Genomic DNA, 16,448 nt, shown 5'->3' on the forward strand with positions numbered 1-16,448 from the left:
CTCAGAAACACATGTTAAATTCTTTTATACACGTCCTCCATCATGAGAAAAATGCTACAAGAACCTGTTAAAAACACAATTTTCCTTAGAGTAGGTCATGCTAAAGAGATAGGAGTCTCATGTATCAAATATGATTAAAGGGCTAAGATAATGAATACTTGATAATTTAAAGACCACCATACTAAAATTCTCATTACTTAGCAAAATATCTTCTAACTAAACTGTTTTGAACAAGAAGAGACAAATGTCATGTAACTGGTTTTGGATGTCATGTGTGATTATTATTGTCACTATGACAGAAATGAAAACTCAAACACATTGGCTTGTGTTGTGAAGCAAGTAATGAAAACTTTATTTGTGTTAGAAAATATAACTTTTGTTATACAAGACTGTAACAACTGCATATAAATTCAAACATGCATTTATTCTTAACTACATGCAAGCATGTAGAGAACATGCACACGTTTACTTATAATCCTCTCCAAATGATTGCAGAATCAGTAAACAAAACTTAATCCAATGATGCATTTGGTTGTGTTAAGGAATTAAGTCAAGTGACAAAACATTTACAATCTTGAGTGTTCAGCACAATGTGACATTCCACAAAGAATTGACCTGAGAGATCAGATCATCTTCATGCAACATGTGAGACACAACATTAGTTCAGGCTGAGGAGTGAAGCCTCCTGAACATGCATCAAGAAATGAGTCACAGAGACATGCACAGCGTGAACTGGATGAAACCACGTCAATTTGACAAACACTTTATTTTTTTCATACATTCTTGTAAATAAATTATTTAAATCTATTCTTTAGATATCTAAAAAGCCCTTGAGATCACCTGCTAATTACCCCAAACTGCCTTGAAAGCAATTTTAGGTGGAGATTCGCTGCAACATTTTATTGTGAAAACTGGAGTCCTCTGTAAACTGTGTTCCTGGTAGGTTTTTGTGCTTTATAAAAGCATGCAAACGACTGAAGCTAAACATCCTCTTCAGGTGTGAAATCCTGAACGTGGAGGAAGCCTCTGCTGCGAGGCTTACTACAGCAACGCATGCTAGATCCATGCCAGCTGAGGTAGAGGAGTCTGAAAACTCTCCATTCAAGAAAATACTCCGCTCTTCTTTGCTCACACAAAGTTAAAGCTGAAGTCCGGTTAGGGCTTGGAGAGGTGAAGCTTGCGGCCAAAGTATTCTGGAGCTGCTTCCAGCAGCCAGTCGGCGTCTACCAGACACAGGTCTCTCATGTAGCAGCGCGAGGTGTGCAGCAGCTCGTTGAAGATCACGTACGCTGGCTTAGCCTGGAAAAGGACGGACGATGGGTGGATGGTCACGGGTTGGTGGGTGTCCAGAGCCACGTAGCTGCCATCGAGCTGCAGCTCTGCCGCGTTGAGGAACATCCCATGGGCAAGGCAGCGGCGAACACTTGAGGTGTCTGAACCGCACGACTCCAGCTTTAGGTTCAGCTAAAAGAGGAAAAGTTCATCAGTGACAGACGCTTCACAAACCTTTCATCTACACAAGCCATGTTTTGGGCACTAGCTGCAACATTAGAAACAATCTTGAGCTTATTTCTTTAGTGATAGGGAGGAGACATTTTTAATTAAAGCGTCATCGGTGAGTTAACATTCTAAAAAAAAAAAGAAACAGATTTGCAATTGTTTTAGAGGGGTGAACATTTTCACCCTTCTTTCTCTTTTGTTTAAACTCTCAAAAGTTCAACCATCATAAGAAAAAAAGTCCAGTATAATGAAACGAAAACAAAGATCTGATCACAAAGATTTAAGTATATGTGGCACTAAATGGATTCTGTACAGAAAACACGGAGACATATTTATATTAAAAGTGGGCTCATCTGGATCCCCACAAAACAGCACACTGAACTTTTTTTCAAGATTTTTTATCTTTGCATCTATGGCAGACATACAATCTCGTCCATCTTTGTCATGGAAGGAATCACACATCAATATAGGGGGGGGGGTCATCTGGACCCCATAAGGGTTATAGCCTTTGTCACTTCCTTATAATTATTTTTTTACAATATGAAATTGATCATAGAGTTTACTTAAAAAACTCAACATACTAACTGAGCCTAACAACATGAGATCGGCTCCTCTCATAAACTAAACACGAGAGATGTTTAAACCGTGTCAGCATGATTGACTTTGCTCTGTGGCTGCACTGTAAACTGTACCTTCAGGCAGATGTCTCTGAGCTGCGCCTGGACTTCTTTCACCAGACCCATGTTCCTGCTGTTCACGAAGTTCTCCCGACACCACTCCTTCAACAGCAGACATGCGTTCATCAGGGTGTTTCATTTCTGGGTTTGGGGCTCAAACTCAAACACGCTCACCTTATTTCCGCTGACTTTCTTAAACGCCCTGTATATGTTGAGCAGTGTCATGTGATCTCCCTCGCTGGACGTGAATTTCTTGCGTGCTGCGAGCACGTCGTCGCGCCGGGCTGGAGGGTTGTACAGCACAGTGTCAACGGACAGCAGAGACACGATGCTCAAGATCTCCTCAGAACAGGAGTATTCAGGGGACAACAGGATGGTCTGCAGGGAAACAAAAACAAAACAAGTTTGGAACCCAATTAAAATATATAAATATATATTAGGGCCAGGAACTGCAAAAAAAAGAATGAATGAATTAATTGCAAAACTGGAAAAAAATTAATTGCGATTGATCACAATCAACTTTTTTTAGTTACAGTATTTGCCAACAGTTTATCATCTGTGAATAATCGCGATATGAAGTCACACACAAAACTGTACATTTAGAACATTTACTTTTAATTAATGCTGTCGATAAAAAAGAAAATCTGATGAAGCACACTTTTGTCTTGTGATTAATCACTATTAATCACAATGGTAAACTAGGTAATTTTTTGACAATATGCCACTTTTGAACAAAAACAGGCCAGAGAGAAATTCTTCTTTCATTTTTATTGTCTGAAATTTTGTAATTTCTCAAGTTTTAACCAAGAAGTATAAATTGTGAACACAGAACAATAAACAGTAAGATAAGCAGAACTTTTATGTTTGTAATATTACTCCAAGAAAACAGAGACGCTGACATACAGCCATAAGAAACCAACCTGCACACTTAAAAAAAAAAAGAAAAAGTTTCGGTCACTTTTCTATATCACTGCTACGGTATATATATAGTTTCCTTTGTTGCTGCAGTCGAGGCTCAGCAACACCTTGTCATGCAACCGTGACAACGTGCCGGACCATGGATCAAACAGATTTTTTTCCCAAAAAGCGACCTATCTAAATCGGGAAAAAAACCAATAAGTTTAAAGTACTAAAAACCCTCAGTGTGAACACCAGCCTCACAAACTGAGCTGTTGATCAGGATGGGTGATTGGTTCATAGATTTCTAGCTGATAATATCCTGTTTGGACCTCAAAGTAAAACCAGAGCGGCTCATGTACCTTAGCATATCTGGGCTCCAGAGGAAAGCTGGCCATCTTCTTCCCCAAAGGTGTGAGGAGAACCTGCCCCTCCCTCCTCTCCACAGCTCCCAGCAGCTCCAAGTGGTCCACAGCAGAACGCACAGCCTCTGGGACGGACAGACAGACAGCTCACTGCCACCACATCTCCTCCTGTGCAACCACAGTGACTCCTGAGCTTCAGAAACCTACCTGGAGAAGGCTTGGACATGAAATCAAAGTTCATCACATCTGGAATCCCCAACGCCATGAGCTGGAGCATCACGCCGGCCAAGTTACACCTGCAGGGCATATGTTCAGTCTGCGCGATCTGAGTGCAGCACACAGCAAACTCGCTTCATCCTCTACCTCTGGATCTCCGGCACAGTCATGGGGAGGAAGTTGTCAAACTCCTGCTCGGTGTAGAGTCGGTAGCAGAAGCCGGATTCCTCCCTGCCAGCTCGGCCTGCTCGCTGCCACGCCTGGGCCTTAGAGACCCGCTGCACGGCCAGGACCTCCAAACCGCTGTCTGAGAAGCCAAGGACAAGCGCACAATCACTCAAACATCATCAGCATTGAAAGAAACTCACTTTTCAGTGGCAGGATTCCTAACATGGTGTGGGCTTATTTTTGCTTAAACTTTAGCAAATGAAAGGAAGACTTTAGAGGAAAAAGGAAATTTAAACCGGAAAAGAAAAATGGACAACTGGAATTCTATTCAACAGTCGACTAATAACAATTACTGTAGAGTCCTTAAAGTCCCCCTCTGACATTTTTTTTTATTTAAAGGGTGACCAAAAAGGGAAGTTGGAGGCTGACTCCACCCACAGCCAAAATTGAAAAATCCAGTCAGAGGGGCGGGGCTTGGGAACAGGATTATTTTCATTACTGGAGCTGCAGATGATGACGTTGGACTTCTGAAATGGTTTGACTTATCACAAAATTCAACTGTAATACCTCGACTCAACCTTTAGGGGGCAGCACAAAGGTGGTTTTTGACTATATTTTTTTTAAGAATTAAACAAGTTTATTTTAATTTATCAAAAATTAAATTATGATTATGAAGTTTTCAACCAAAATCCCACAACCTAACAACTGTAGAGTGTTGTAAAAACTGTAAAAAAAAAAAAAAAAACGTTTTTCATGAAGAGACAAAGGCTCGACAATCTTCTTCTTCTGTCATTGTTGAGAAAGTGCAATGATCTCACCAGGGTTGAAGCGTTTGGCCTTCACCATCCCCGTGTCGATGACATACTTAATCCCAGAAATGGTCACAGATGTTTCTGCGATGTTGGTGGACAGGATGACTTTTCTGCAGCCCTGGAAAAAGCATGGAAATGTGAAGCTTCTTGAAGCAGCATCTTACAAGTGCGGATTTTCTGACTGTTTCCTGATGCTCGCCTTGGGAGCCGGCTGGAACACCCTGAGCTGCTGCGCCGGAGGCAGAGAGGCATACAGGGGCAGAACCACCATGGAGCCGCAGCCGTCGGGAACGTGCTTGGAGATGTCTCGGCACGTCCTCGCCAGAGCCTCGATCTCCTCCTGCCCCGTCATGAACACCAAGATGTCATGAGCCGGCGGTGCCTCCTGAACACAACGCAACGTACTGTTAAGGCAAATACTTTATCCAGAGAACTGCTTGTTATTGTAGCTTTTATGTTTAATTCTTCATGATCCTGTAATGTAAAAAATTGGTTACCTGATGGATCTGGAAGATGGAAACGAGTGCCGCCTGAAGATAGTCTGACTGCTGCTGCTTGGTGTAAAAGATCTGAATGGGGTGTTGCCTCCCTTCCAGGTACAAGACAGGAGACTTGTTGAAGTATTCAGAGAACAAGTCCACATCCATGGTGGCAGACATCACTATGACCTGTGCAGGGAAAGTTAAAAAAAGAAAACAACCCTTCAGATGTCTGCAAGGAACATTAGATATAAACACACAAGCAGAGAGCTGCAACACAATGAGACAGAAAAGAGCCAATCACAGACGAGACGGTTGAAGCTGACTAATCTTAAACTCTCTGACCTTTAACCTTCTGATTTAGAAAGGCAGGCATGTCCAACAGCGGGCATGTCCAAAGTTTGGCCCGTGGACAACATGCAGCTAATTTTATATGTTCCACCAGCAAACGGCTGGCCCCCATCACTTTCTAAAAACTGTGTGTACGATTTCTTGATTGTGATTGCTAAATACAATATTATAAACCTGTGACAACAGTATTGCGTAACTTTTTTGTGACCTTTTGTTTGGCTCATTTCTAAAATATTGACCATAGATTAAAAAATAAAAAAGTTGACAAGTGGAAATTGATTTTTTCAGTTAAAAATAAGGATGCAACAATACTTTAGGAATAGGTCAAGAACAGATTCAAACTCGTCCACATGTTCATCGATGCAGAAAATTAAAAAATCATTTTGACAGCTTTCCATGCAGGTGTGCCTGTGAGAGTCTGTAGGTGCTTACACACCGGCTGTGCAATCAAGTGGACACTTTCAATGAAAAGTCAATGCAAACCTCTGTGCACGAAGCAAGCGTCTTTAAGTCAGGTTGCAAGCTCTACACACAAATGTGGCACGCACTGAGAACGTGGTGACACAATGACAGGGACAAGAACACAATAATAAGAATTATCGACATAGTTAGATCCAGTTTGCCAGGTCAAATAGTTTAACGAGTCATAGTCTGCCCACCCCGTTCCAAAAGATTTACATTCAATAACGCAAACTGCTGATTTGTAAAATCATCATGATTAGACACTTGTTTTTGGAGAAAACATCTTCGAAGTGAACTTTAGAAAACTTTGTCAAAACCTCGCACTTTGTTTTAATTTTTGAAGTATTGGCTCTGTAAACTCCTCCACTGTAGAGTAAAAGCATATCAATAAAAATGCTCTAATTATTTCTACATATCTGTCCTCTGACCTTCAGGGGGACCTTGTTGAGCTCCCTTCGTCTGCGCTGGGCGGTCTTCACCACGCCGAACAGCACGTCCGTGTGCACAGTGCGTTCGTGGGCTTCATCCAGGACTACCACGGTGTACTTCAGCAGCAAGGGGTCTCCTATGGCCTCCCGCAGCAGCATGCCGTCAGTCATGAACTTCAGTTTCGTCTCAGAGGAGGTGACGTCTTCGAAGCGCACAGTGTAGCCAACCTGAAAGAAGATTTTAACACATAGCACTTCTTTAGTTTACAGAGATACCTGTTAGCTGGGTTCTTACATGTTTCTGCAAGCTAGATGTAAAACTGTTTTAAAGTCACTAAGAACGGCTAAAGCTCCTTCAAGTCTCAAACGCACATTTCTGTACCCACTCCTTTATCAAACAGACACTTTTAAAGACCCATTACAATAAATTTGGTGTTTTTTAACATGTACTTGTAGCATTTTTTGCAAATTTGCGGCTGTTGTTTAAGATCATAAATAAATTGCCTTTCCACCACTCAAAAGCTTTGCTATGCTGACATCAGAACAAGGTCTAATGGCCGGTCGAGTATGCCTAAAATAAGAACTGATCTGGGACACTCAGAGTTCTCTTTTAAATAAATAACTGAGTGAAATAAACTGACAACACACTTGAATTATGTAAAATCTTAAAAAATTGGCATGGAATTTAAGCTTTTTTTTTTTTTTTACAAAACACATATGTCAACATTGCTAAATATAGAAGTTTTTACTGTTTTTTCTCCGTCTCTGTTGTTTTTTTCAATAATCAAATCATTGTAACTTTTATGGCAATTGTTAATTCTGGCATTTGTATGTCTTGGGAAAGCCTTTTTCTTCTTTGACATGGTCTCGGTCAAATAAACTAAATAAAGAAGTAAACAGAGAACTCTCAGCAATGGGGAGAAGAAGGAGGGTGGGGTTGCCAATGGTCCCACCTACAACTCTGAGGTGAAATTCAAATCAACTCCTGCCATTCTGCAGAAACTATGTCCAAGAAAATGAGGTTTTTAGCTTTTGGCATCATTATATATTAATTGAGTACTCTAAATTGCATCCTAGCTTTGAATGGGTGTGTGATTGTGGCCCTGCGACGGACTGGCAACCCTTTAAAAGATGTACCTTGCCTTTGCCCATGAGTGGCCGGGACCCCCGCTGACCCCAAAGGTGACAAAAAGGGTTTCACAAAGGGGTGGATGGATGGCATAATCATAATTAAATACAACTGAATAGATAAAAAAATGATTGGAGTTGGACTTTCAGAGCAGAAGCTCACTGCGGTTCTTCATTTCAATATGGATTGTTTGGTTTGAACTGAATAAACTTTTAGTTGTTTGACATTTCACAAATTCAAACCACATAATTGAAGATTAATTGGATGAAGTTTAAAAGCTTTTCTCCTTTTTTTAAGTAGATGGATTTCTCCAGATCCAGCAGGGTTCCTGTTTCAGGATGGAGATGACAGGAGGTCTTTTAAATACCAGCTTGCCGATCTGAGTCCTCTTCTCCTCTGCCACCCGTCCTGCCAGAGAGATCGCAGCGACTCGACGCGGCTGAGTGATGGCGACCAAACCCAGACGACCGATTCCGGCTTCATACAGATACTGTGGGATCTGTGTGGTCTTCCCAGATCCGGTCTCACCTGATAAAGATGGAAATGATCTCATTTACAAGCTAAAACAATCTACAGAACAGCATTAGGACTTAATGAGCAGGACGACGAACTTAAAACTAGAAGCTAACAGTAACTATGGCTACTGACAGCTAACCGTTCATGTACCTATTATGATCGCATTTTGAAGTTGTCTCAGTTGGTTCAGAAGCTGTGCTTTCGCCTGGTAGATCGGAAGTTGTTTCCTCTGGACCTCTATCGGAGTGCTCGCATTCCCCTTTTTTGGCAAAAGCATTCCAGGTTTATTCCGGAAAAAAACAGACCCCGGCTTGAATTTTTTAGCCGGAGGAGGGTCGGGCTCGTGAGGCATGGTCTGCTGGAAGCCTCCTAAAAAAGAAGAAACGTAACCAGTTTGTTTGTCTGGCTGTTATTATCTCCAGAGTAGAAAATATGTCTCTAAAAGTTTTGTTTTTCGTGCGCACCAACACGCGACAGCGCGTCACTGCGGATGTTTGGCGCATTTGCAATGACGTCAACACGTGCTGGTGAGAACTTGGCGCACACATGTGACGTCATTAACATCTATCTGTTTAAGCAACACCCAATAAAATGGGAAAACGTCTTCAGAAAGCACCTTAAAAAAGACACATACTTTAGAATAAATGCGTTAATCATTATTAAAGCAAAATTTCATATTCACAGATGCAAGTACAGTAATCAAAATCAGGGTTTAATTCATTTTTTATAATGATATTGTTTGCTAAATGAAATCGATAAGTTATTCTTTAAACAAAAAGGCATTAAAAACCAGTAATATATGATAATGCTACAATCTATTTAATTTCATGTAACACCCACTAACTTTATTGTCCATTGTTCTGTAAACTGTCTGTATACTATTTCTATATACAAATAATTAGAAGGAAGATCTGAACTCTTAAACTTAAAAAAAAGGGATTTTTACCCTTATTTTTTTGAACCGTTGAGTCCACTCGTATTTTTATTTTTTTTCTTTAATTAAGAATAGAAACATTTGTCATGATTTCATCCTGGGGCCAACAATTAAACACAAATTTTAATTTTGGAACAAAAGTCGTTCAGTCAAAGGCCAGTTCTCATGTTTATTCTTAATAATATTATTTTAAATAAAGAACGCTGACCTTCTTTACCTAAAATGTTGCTCTAGGGACCCACCTCTAGATCTGAAAACCTGACAAAATACAACATCAAAAGATGAACAGATAAAAACATGTCTTTAAGAATAGTGCTGGAATTAAAAATTCACAAAAATAAACTTAATTTAGATCTGTCTTACTGTCTGAAGAATAGAAGAAAGAAGAACAGTTTTTTTTTTATATATATAAAATAATTTGGGCTCTTAGAAAATTATGGAGATTATGGGGAAACTTATACACCAAAAAAAACAAACAAAACAAAAAAAAAAACCTCTTTTTTTGTTTTTATTCAATAAAATAATCATATAATGTAAATGTTTAAATTGAAACACTAAGAAAAAAAGAGCCAAAAAGAAGTTTTTAAAATCATTGTGTCTCTCGCTATTTAAAATTTAAATAAGGTGACCTGCTGAATGTTCACTTTGTGGGTGTGGTCTACTTTGTCAACTTTGTTATGATTTTTTCAGATTTTTGCTATATTTTTTTCAGAATTTGCAATAATATTTTTCTGAATTAGCTCATTTTTTTCTGTCTTTTTTAAGGACTACAACAGCTGAAGTCCTCAAATGAGGAGAGAAGTACACATCTACAACTTGCATTCCTTGAACATGTTGGTTCAGTGATTATATTAAGGATTTCTGTTTAACTTGTTTCAACAATATTGAGTACTTGTGATGTTTTTGAGATTATTCAGGGTGAGTTTCTGAGAAATTAGGCATTAATTAAGCACGTTAACATACATTTTTTTATGGGAGTGGGGTCATCTGGAACCCACAAAACAGTGCGTTGAACTTTTTTTCTATTCTTTTTGACTAGTAAACATCAAATCCAGGCCTTGAGGGCCAGTGTCCTACATGTTTTCCAACCAACCTGTCTTTGAAGCTCTTTATTGACTAAACAAATCTGATCCAGATTGTCAACAGCGGATAAATCAGGATTTCTGGAAAACCATCAGGAGGCCAGCCCTCGAGGCCTGGAATTTGATACCCTTACATCATAGCAAGCTCCTGCTGTAACTCATATTATTTCATTCCTCCTGACCGTCAGAGGCGGTGCTTTAAGCACTGGATGATCCTTCTTGCTCATGTGTGGCTTGATAATTTATTGACAACAAAGTCACCTGTGACCTCCTACGTGAGGCTATAAATTAGGGATGTCCCAAACAGCTTTTTGGGGCGCGATCCGATTCCGAGTCATCCGGAGTCATTCAGACTTGATACCTAGTCCTAATCCGCCATTTTTGTAACACATTTAAAACATGAACTAACTGAATAAACAGATTTGTGTTGTCCCTTAATTATATTTGATTAATCTTCTTTTATCATTAAAAACTTAAATAGAACACTTCTGTGAAGTAGCTTTAATAAACAAGTAAAAATAGAACAAATATAAACTAGGAAAAAAAAACTATTTTCTTGTTACACAAGTGTTAATTAATTAGTCATCTGAGAAATTTAGTGACTTTAGCTTTAATATCTTTAGAGCTATTGATCATTTTTAACCAAATGTGATTCCTGTCCTCATTTAAAATTCTTAAAAATGAAACATGACTTTGCTTTAGCATGAATTTGATGATTGTTCACAACTAGCTAATATCATTAGAACTATGTATCAGTTTTTATTGCTTTTTAAAGATTATCTGATTCTTTTTTAAGCTCTTAAGACATCACATTTTCAGTTTTGTGTGAGGAACAAAACAAACTGGTGATATCCTGATGATCAAATAAACAAAATGGATCATGTCTATGACAGGGAAACATTGTGGCTTTTCAATTTCTAAATGCAGATTAACTTAGAGTTTTCATGACCAAATGAGATTAGAGCTCAGTCGGTTTGTTGTTCATTTTGTTTGTAGCTCTTGAAATTATTAGAAAGAAATCATTGAAAAGTGTTGAATGAAGATCATCCATTTACTTGTTTATTCTAATACACAAAAATTAATAATTGAATGTATTACATTTTCATATATTTTTTATTTTAATGTCAGTGGCGTAAATATAATTATTCATTAAGCTGAAAAAATGCACCACTCACTAAAGACTGAAGTTCACAATCCTCATCCATGATTTTCTCTTTCTCTTTCTACTTCTCTGACGGCTTAAAATTTGAACCAATCACAGTCGCGAGCCTGCACAACTGCATTTACATAGAACATGTATAAGTACCGCGACTGAATTCATTATGTTACACACTCAGCGTTCAAAATGCCTGAACCAGCGAAGTCTGCACCGAAGAAGGGCTCCAAGAAAGCCGTGACCAAGACGGCCGGCAAAGGAGGAAAGAAGAAGAGGAAGACCAGGAAGGAGAGCTACGCCATCTACGTCTACAAGGTGTTGAAGCAGGTCCACCCCGACACCGGCATCTCCTCCAAGGCCATGAGCATCATGAATTCGTTCGTGAACGACATCTTTGAGCGCATCGCCTCCGAAGCTTCTCGCTTGGCGCATTACAACAAGCGCTCCACCATCACCTCCAGGGAGATCCAGACCGCCGTGCGGCTCCTGCTGCCCGGTGAGCTGGCCAAGCACGCCGTGTCTGAGGGCACCAAAGCCGTCACTAAATACACCAGCTCCAAGTAAACTCTTGCTAAAGCAGAAACCCAAAGGCCCTTTTAAGGGCCACCCACATTTCTCCTAAGAGCTCTTTCCAATCATTCATGATATATTAAATGATCACCAGAACGTTTAAAATGTAATGATCATGTGGCGATATTTTCAGGCAGCACTTGAAAGATTTAAAGTAAAAGTATACTCTGGTTCCAATTTGGTTTTTGTTCTATTCTAAAGTAAAACGGTATCAGTATTTTTTTTTTAATGATTGTATGTTCCATAATTGCTCTATTTTATTTTTAATTAGGTGTTACTGTTGTGAAGTATTGTGTATAAAACAGAAAACTCAACAGTCATGCTTCTACTATGTTTTAAATAAATGTGATTTGATCAGATGTAAGAATCACAAATGTGGCTGGCTCCACCCATGTAAACTGTCTTCTTTGACGTCCGCTGTTCATACATAAATAGTCGCTCTTTTTCACTCCCCGCATTCACTTCGAACTCGTCTTAGTGAACTATCAACATGAGCGGAAGAGGAAAGGGAGGCAAAGGACTCGGAAAAGGAGGCGCCAAGCGTCACCGCAAAGTGCTCCGTGATAACATCCAGGGAATCACCAAGCCCGCCATTCGCCGCCTGGCTCGTCGTGGCGGAGTCAAGCGTATCTCTGGTCTTATCTACGAAGAGACCCGCGGTGTGCTCAAGGTCTTCTTGGAGAATGTCATCCGTGACGCCGTGACCTACACCGAACACGCCAAGAGGAAGACGGTGACCGCCATGGACGTCGTCTACGCTCTGAAGAGACAGGGCAGAACCCTGTACGGATTCGGAGGTTAAACCGCAGCGCCAGCATCACCAACAACAACGGTCCTTTTAAGGGCCACACACATGATCTAAGAGCAGTGACCTGACCGGGTTGTGTAAATTAAGAATCTGTTGAGCACAGAACAGAATACATCAAATAAATTGGTCAACTCAAATGTTTCTTAATGAATATCCAAACTATTGTGCGGGCGAATAGGTTGGTCATTCATGATTTTTATGTTTACAAGCAACGAAAATGAAGGCCTTATTGTTAGTGTTTTCATAAAGCTTCAAGCGTTGTCAAACTTAATAGGGACCAAAATCGAAAACACACAGGTCACAGGATAAACACCATAGTAGCCTAAGAAAAAAAGCACAAATTATGAAAAATAGTTGGCATGTAGCTGAAACATTAGCTAAACTCCAAAATAGCCTTAAATATAATAAAAAAAAATCTTAGTAAATGCCAAAATAGTCCAAAAGGCTAGCATAGTTGCAATTTTTAAAACTTTATAAAAAATATAACACATTTGAATTACAGAAAGGCAGGAATATTATAAAAAAATGATCTGGAGATGAGATTTCCAAATGATTTTATTTTATTATTATTAAGATGAGATGCTATCTTGTGCTCATTTAAAACTTGTTTAATTTGGACAAGTTATATATTCAATATATATATAAAATGTTGAAAATTGGGTTTACGCTAATTTATCCTGGATAATATTCCTGCCTTTTATTATTCATATTTATGTAAAAAAAAGTTAAGGCTTTGAAGTTTTAAAAATTTGCATTCTGCTAGCTTTTCGATTATTTTGGCATTTACTAAATTCTTTTAGGCTGTTTTGGAGATTAACTAATATTTACATGCTAGCTTTTTTGGCCAATTTAGGCTTCTCTCTCTCTTTTTAGGCAATTCTAAAGTTTAGCTATTTTTTCAGCTACATGCTAGCTGTTTTGGCTACCTATTTTATTTATTTATTTATTTATTTTCAAGGCTAATTTGACAATTTGCTAATACTTTAGCTGGCCATTAGTGTTAGCATTTTCAGCTATCACCATTAGCATCTTCAGCAGCCAAATTTAATTTACACTAGCATCACAGGTAATGCTATGTATCTAGGTTATAACTATGTTAAAAATTTGCAGTTTTAAAGCAAACAAAAATAGTTTTAGTGTGTTCAATAAATGTTTACCCTGTTTGGCTCATGGCCTAAGGAGTCTTTTGGATCTTGGCCCCTTGTTCGACATATTTGGTTTAAAACCTTTAGTTAACTAGCCATGGCAATCTTAGTACTTGTTAAGTCCTGATGCTGCATGAAGGACATTTAGAGCCACTGTAGGGACTGTTATCTCCAACTGATAATTCCCTATGAAAATGTGAGGTATTGACTAGCTTGCTGAAGCTCAAATATCATTCACAAAAGATCCCTGAAATAAGGCCAAGGATGTGGCCACGTTTTTGAAATTGACTTTTTATTGAACTCTGTCAATTGAAATGGCTATTTTTATCCTCATTCGTTTTAAATTTTGCATAACTCTATAAAATAGAAAACAGTGGAAGTTTGTTAAGCCACAATTAAAAGTATTACAATTGCATGAGGAATTTGCCGAAAACGGCCTGCTCTACTTTTTTTTGTTTTCGTTTTCTTGTTATAATGAGATCCATCTTATTATAACGAGAAAATCAAGAATGAAGAAGGAAGCATCCCCTCTCCCATAAGTCTCTTTAGTTTGTGGTTAAGAACAAAAACATTAAATGAAAACACTACACAAAAGCTGTTTTTTAGTAAATTTTTATTTATTAGTGGATCTATGTTCTTTTAAACATCTTAATTCCTTCTCATGGGATTGAAATGAGATGGATGGAGGGAAAAGAAAGCTTATTTAGCTCCTTAATTTAAAAGCTGATACCTTGGTTTGTTTCAAGCCTTTTAAATAATCAAAAATGTCTGAACCCTAAAATTTGCTATAATCCTAATTCAGTGACAAATAGGTAAGGTTGAAATGTGAATAACGTAAAAAGCCACACACCAAGTAACAAAAAGGAAGACTGCCCTTTTATAGATGCCTTTTAAAGGAAAGTTTGACATTTCAGTATTGTTATTTACAGCAATTAACAGTAACATTGTCAAATTGTGTCATTTGCGATTGTTTTTAGATTTGGGATTCCTGTATGAAATGCACAAGAACAAACGTGTTCAGCGTTTTTGTTCGGCTCCACCCATGTAAACTGTCTTCTTTGACGTCCGCTGTTCATACATAAATACTCGCTCTTTTTCACTCCCCGCATTCACTTCGAACTCGTCTTAGTGAACTATCAACATGAGCGGAAGAGGAAAGGGAGGCAAAGGACTCGGAAAAGGAGGCGCCAAACGTCACCGCAAAGTGCTCCGTGATAACATCCAGGGAATCACCAAGCCCGCCATTCGCCGCCTGGCTCGTCGTGGTGGAGTCAAGCGTATCTCTGGTCTCATCTACGAAGAGACCCGCGGTGTGCTCAAGGTCTTCTTGGAGAATGTCATCCGTGACGCCGTGACCTACACCGAACACGCCAAGAGGAAGACGGTGACCGCCATGGACGTGGTCTACGCTCTGAAGAGACAGGGCAGAACCCTGTACGGATTCGGAGGTTAAACTGCAGCGCCAGCATCACCAACAACAACGGTCCTTTTAAGGGCCACACACATGATCTAAGAGCAAAATCTGCATCTTTTCTATAAAGTATGATTTATATTATATTGAACACATCCTAATCTAATGTGAGACAATTCAAATACAAAATACCACGAGGATTAAGATTACGATTTGACATTAAAAGTAAGAGCACAAGTAGCATTAGAAATGACACAATGATTAAAGCTTTCGAAATAATAAGTAAGAAGCCTCTTGTCCCTGGTTGACTGCTCTCTGTGGAACAAATCTTTCACTAAACTAAAACATGAATGCAAAGGAAAGGTAGAAATCAAGAAGAAAAACAATGCATTTTACAGCGCATATTACAAATATTTTTGACAGCAAAACATGTTTTAAAGTGAATGTGTTAATTAGTAAAATAATGAAGTTTTATTTTAAAAAAAATCTATTTGCAATTTAGGAAAATTTGTTTTCAATATGGCGGCTCAAAACTAATTCGATAAGTGACATTTAGTAACATGTAGTTTATATATATAGTATATAGTACTATATATAGTTATCTATAGTATTCTATAGTATATATTGTAATCACCAATTTTTGAACAGCTCATTCAAATGATGTGTTGCGTAAGAAGTAACAATAAACATACATACAATGAAAAAATGTATACATATAGTTAAGTTAATTCAGTTGTTTAACCCTCTGTCTTTAAATAAATTAAGATAAATAATCAGCAGGATCCATCATTCTTTTAAATCTTGAGATCCAAACCAGCCAGTATTTGTGCTCAGAGTTCAACAAATTAGAAATCAAGACAACAGCCTTTCGGAAATGTAAAATAAAGGTTGTGTTTCTAAGCATATTATTGAAAAAAGAGGCTGAGTTTGTTTAATGTGTCATTCAATACATAATAAAACGAGAAATTGGATTCTATTGTCGTTCCGCCATTTACTTCCTGTTTTAACCGCTGCTTTCCTTTCCCGCCTCTATTTGAAATTTGAAACACGACCAATGAAATAAGTTACACCCCTCTGATATTGACCAATCAGAGTCGAGAACAACCTGCCGACAACCCGCTAGCGTGTTTAAATTGCGGGTGTGCGTAACTCCAACTTATTCGTTCTTTGACTCTGAGCAAGATACGGCTTATTCTCAACAATGGCCAGAACCAAGCAGACCGCCCGTAAGTCCACCGGAGGAAAGGCTCCCAGGAAGCAGCTTGCTACCAAAGCTGCCCGTAAGAGCGCCCCCGCCACCGGCGGAGTGAAGAAGCCCCACCGTTATAGGCCCGGCACAGTG

The 16,448-nt window shown here is 38.9% G+C and overlaps 3 protein-coding genes and 1 pseudogene across 3 annotated transcripts; 3 read left to right on the forward strand and 1 right to left on the reverse strand.

Annotated features, from left to right (window-relative positions):
* Positions 1 to 323: 323 nt before the first annotated feature.
* Positions 324 to 8,536, reverse strand: dhx33 (DEAH (Asp-Glu-Ala-His) box polypeptide 33). Its single transcript, XM_024265678.2, has 12 exons — positions 8,151 to 8,536; positions 7,852 to 8,012; positions 6,356 to 6,583; positions 5,133 to 5,303; positions 4,835 to 5,020; positions 4,642 to 4,753; positions 3,803 to 3,962; positions 3,647 to 3,735; positions 3,437 to 3,564; positions 2,352 to 2,555; positions 2,193 to 2,279; positions 324 to 1,464 (listed from the first exon to the last, which is right to left on the reverse strand). The coding sequence occupies exons 1-12, from the start codon at positions 8,350 to 8,352 to the stop codon at positions 1,156 to 1,158; spliced, it is 2,037 nt and encodes a 678-aa protein (XP_024121446.1). The 5' UTR covers positions 8,353 to 8,536; the 3' UTR covers positions 324 to 1,155.
* A 2,591-nt stretch (positions 8,537 to 11,127) lies between these two features.
* On the forward strand, positions 11,128 to 11,984 carry LOC112142390 (histone H2B 1/2). Its single transcript, XM_024265713.2, has one exon. The coding sequence runs from the start codon at positions 11,362 to 11,364 to the stop codon at positions 11,734 to 11,736; it is 375 nt and encodes a 124-aa protein (XP_024121481.1). The 5' UTR covers positions 11,128 to 11,361; the 3' UTR covers positions 11,737 to 11,984.
* Positions 11,985 to 12,183: 199 nt separating this feature from the next.
* On the forward strand, positions 12,184 to 15,195 carry LOC112142505. Its single transcript, XM_024265940.2, has 2 exons — positions 12,184 to 12,539; positions 14,826 to 15,195. The coding sequence occupies exons 1-2, from the start codon at positions 12,233 to 12,235 to the stop codon at positions 15,146 to 15,148; spliced, it is 630 nt and encodes a 209-aa protein (XP_024121708.1). The 5' UTR covers positions 12,184 to 12,232; the 3' UTR covers positions 15,149 to 15,195.
* Positions 15,196 to 16,261: 1,066 nt separating this feature from the next.
* The window catches only part of LOC112142389, a 489-nt pseudogene continuing 302 nt past the window's right edge, over positions 16,262 to 16,448 (forward strand).

The sequence above is a fragment of the Oryzias melastigma genome, linkage group LG14 (genome assembly GCF_002922805.2).
Source record: "Oryzias melastigma strain HK-1 linkage group LG14, ASM292280v2, whole genome shotgun sequence".
Taxonomy (NCBI): domain Eukaryota; kingdom Metazoa; phylum Chordata; class Actinopteri; order Beloniformes; family Adrianichthyidae; genus Oryzias; species Oryzias melastigma.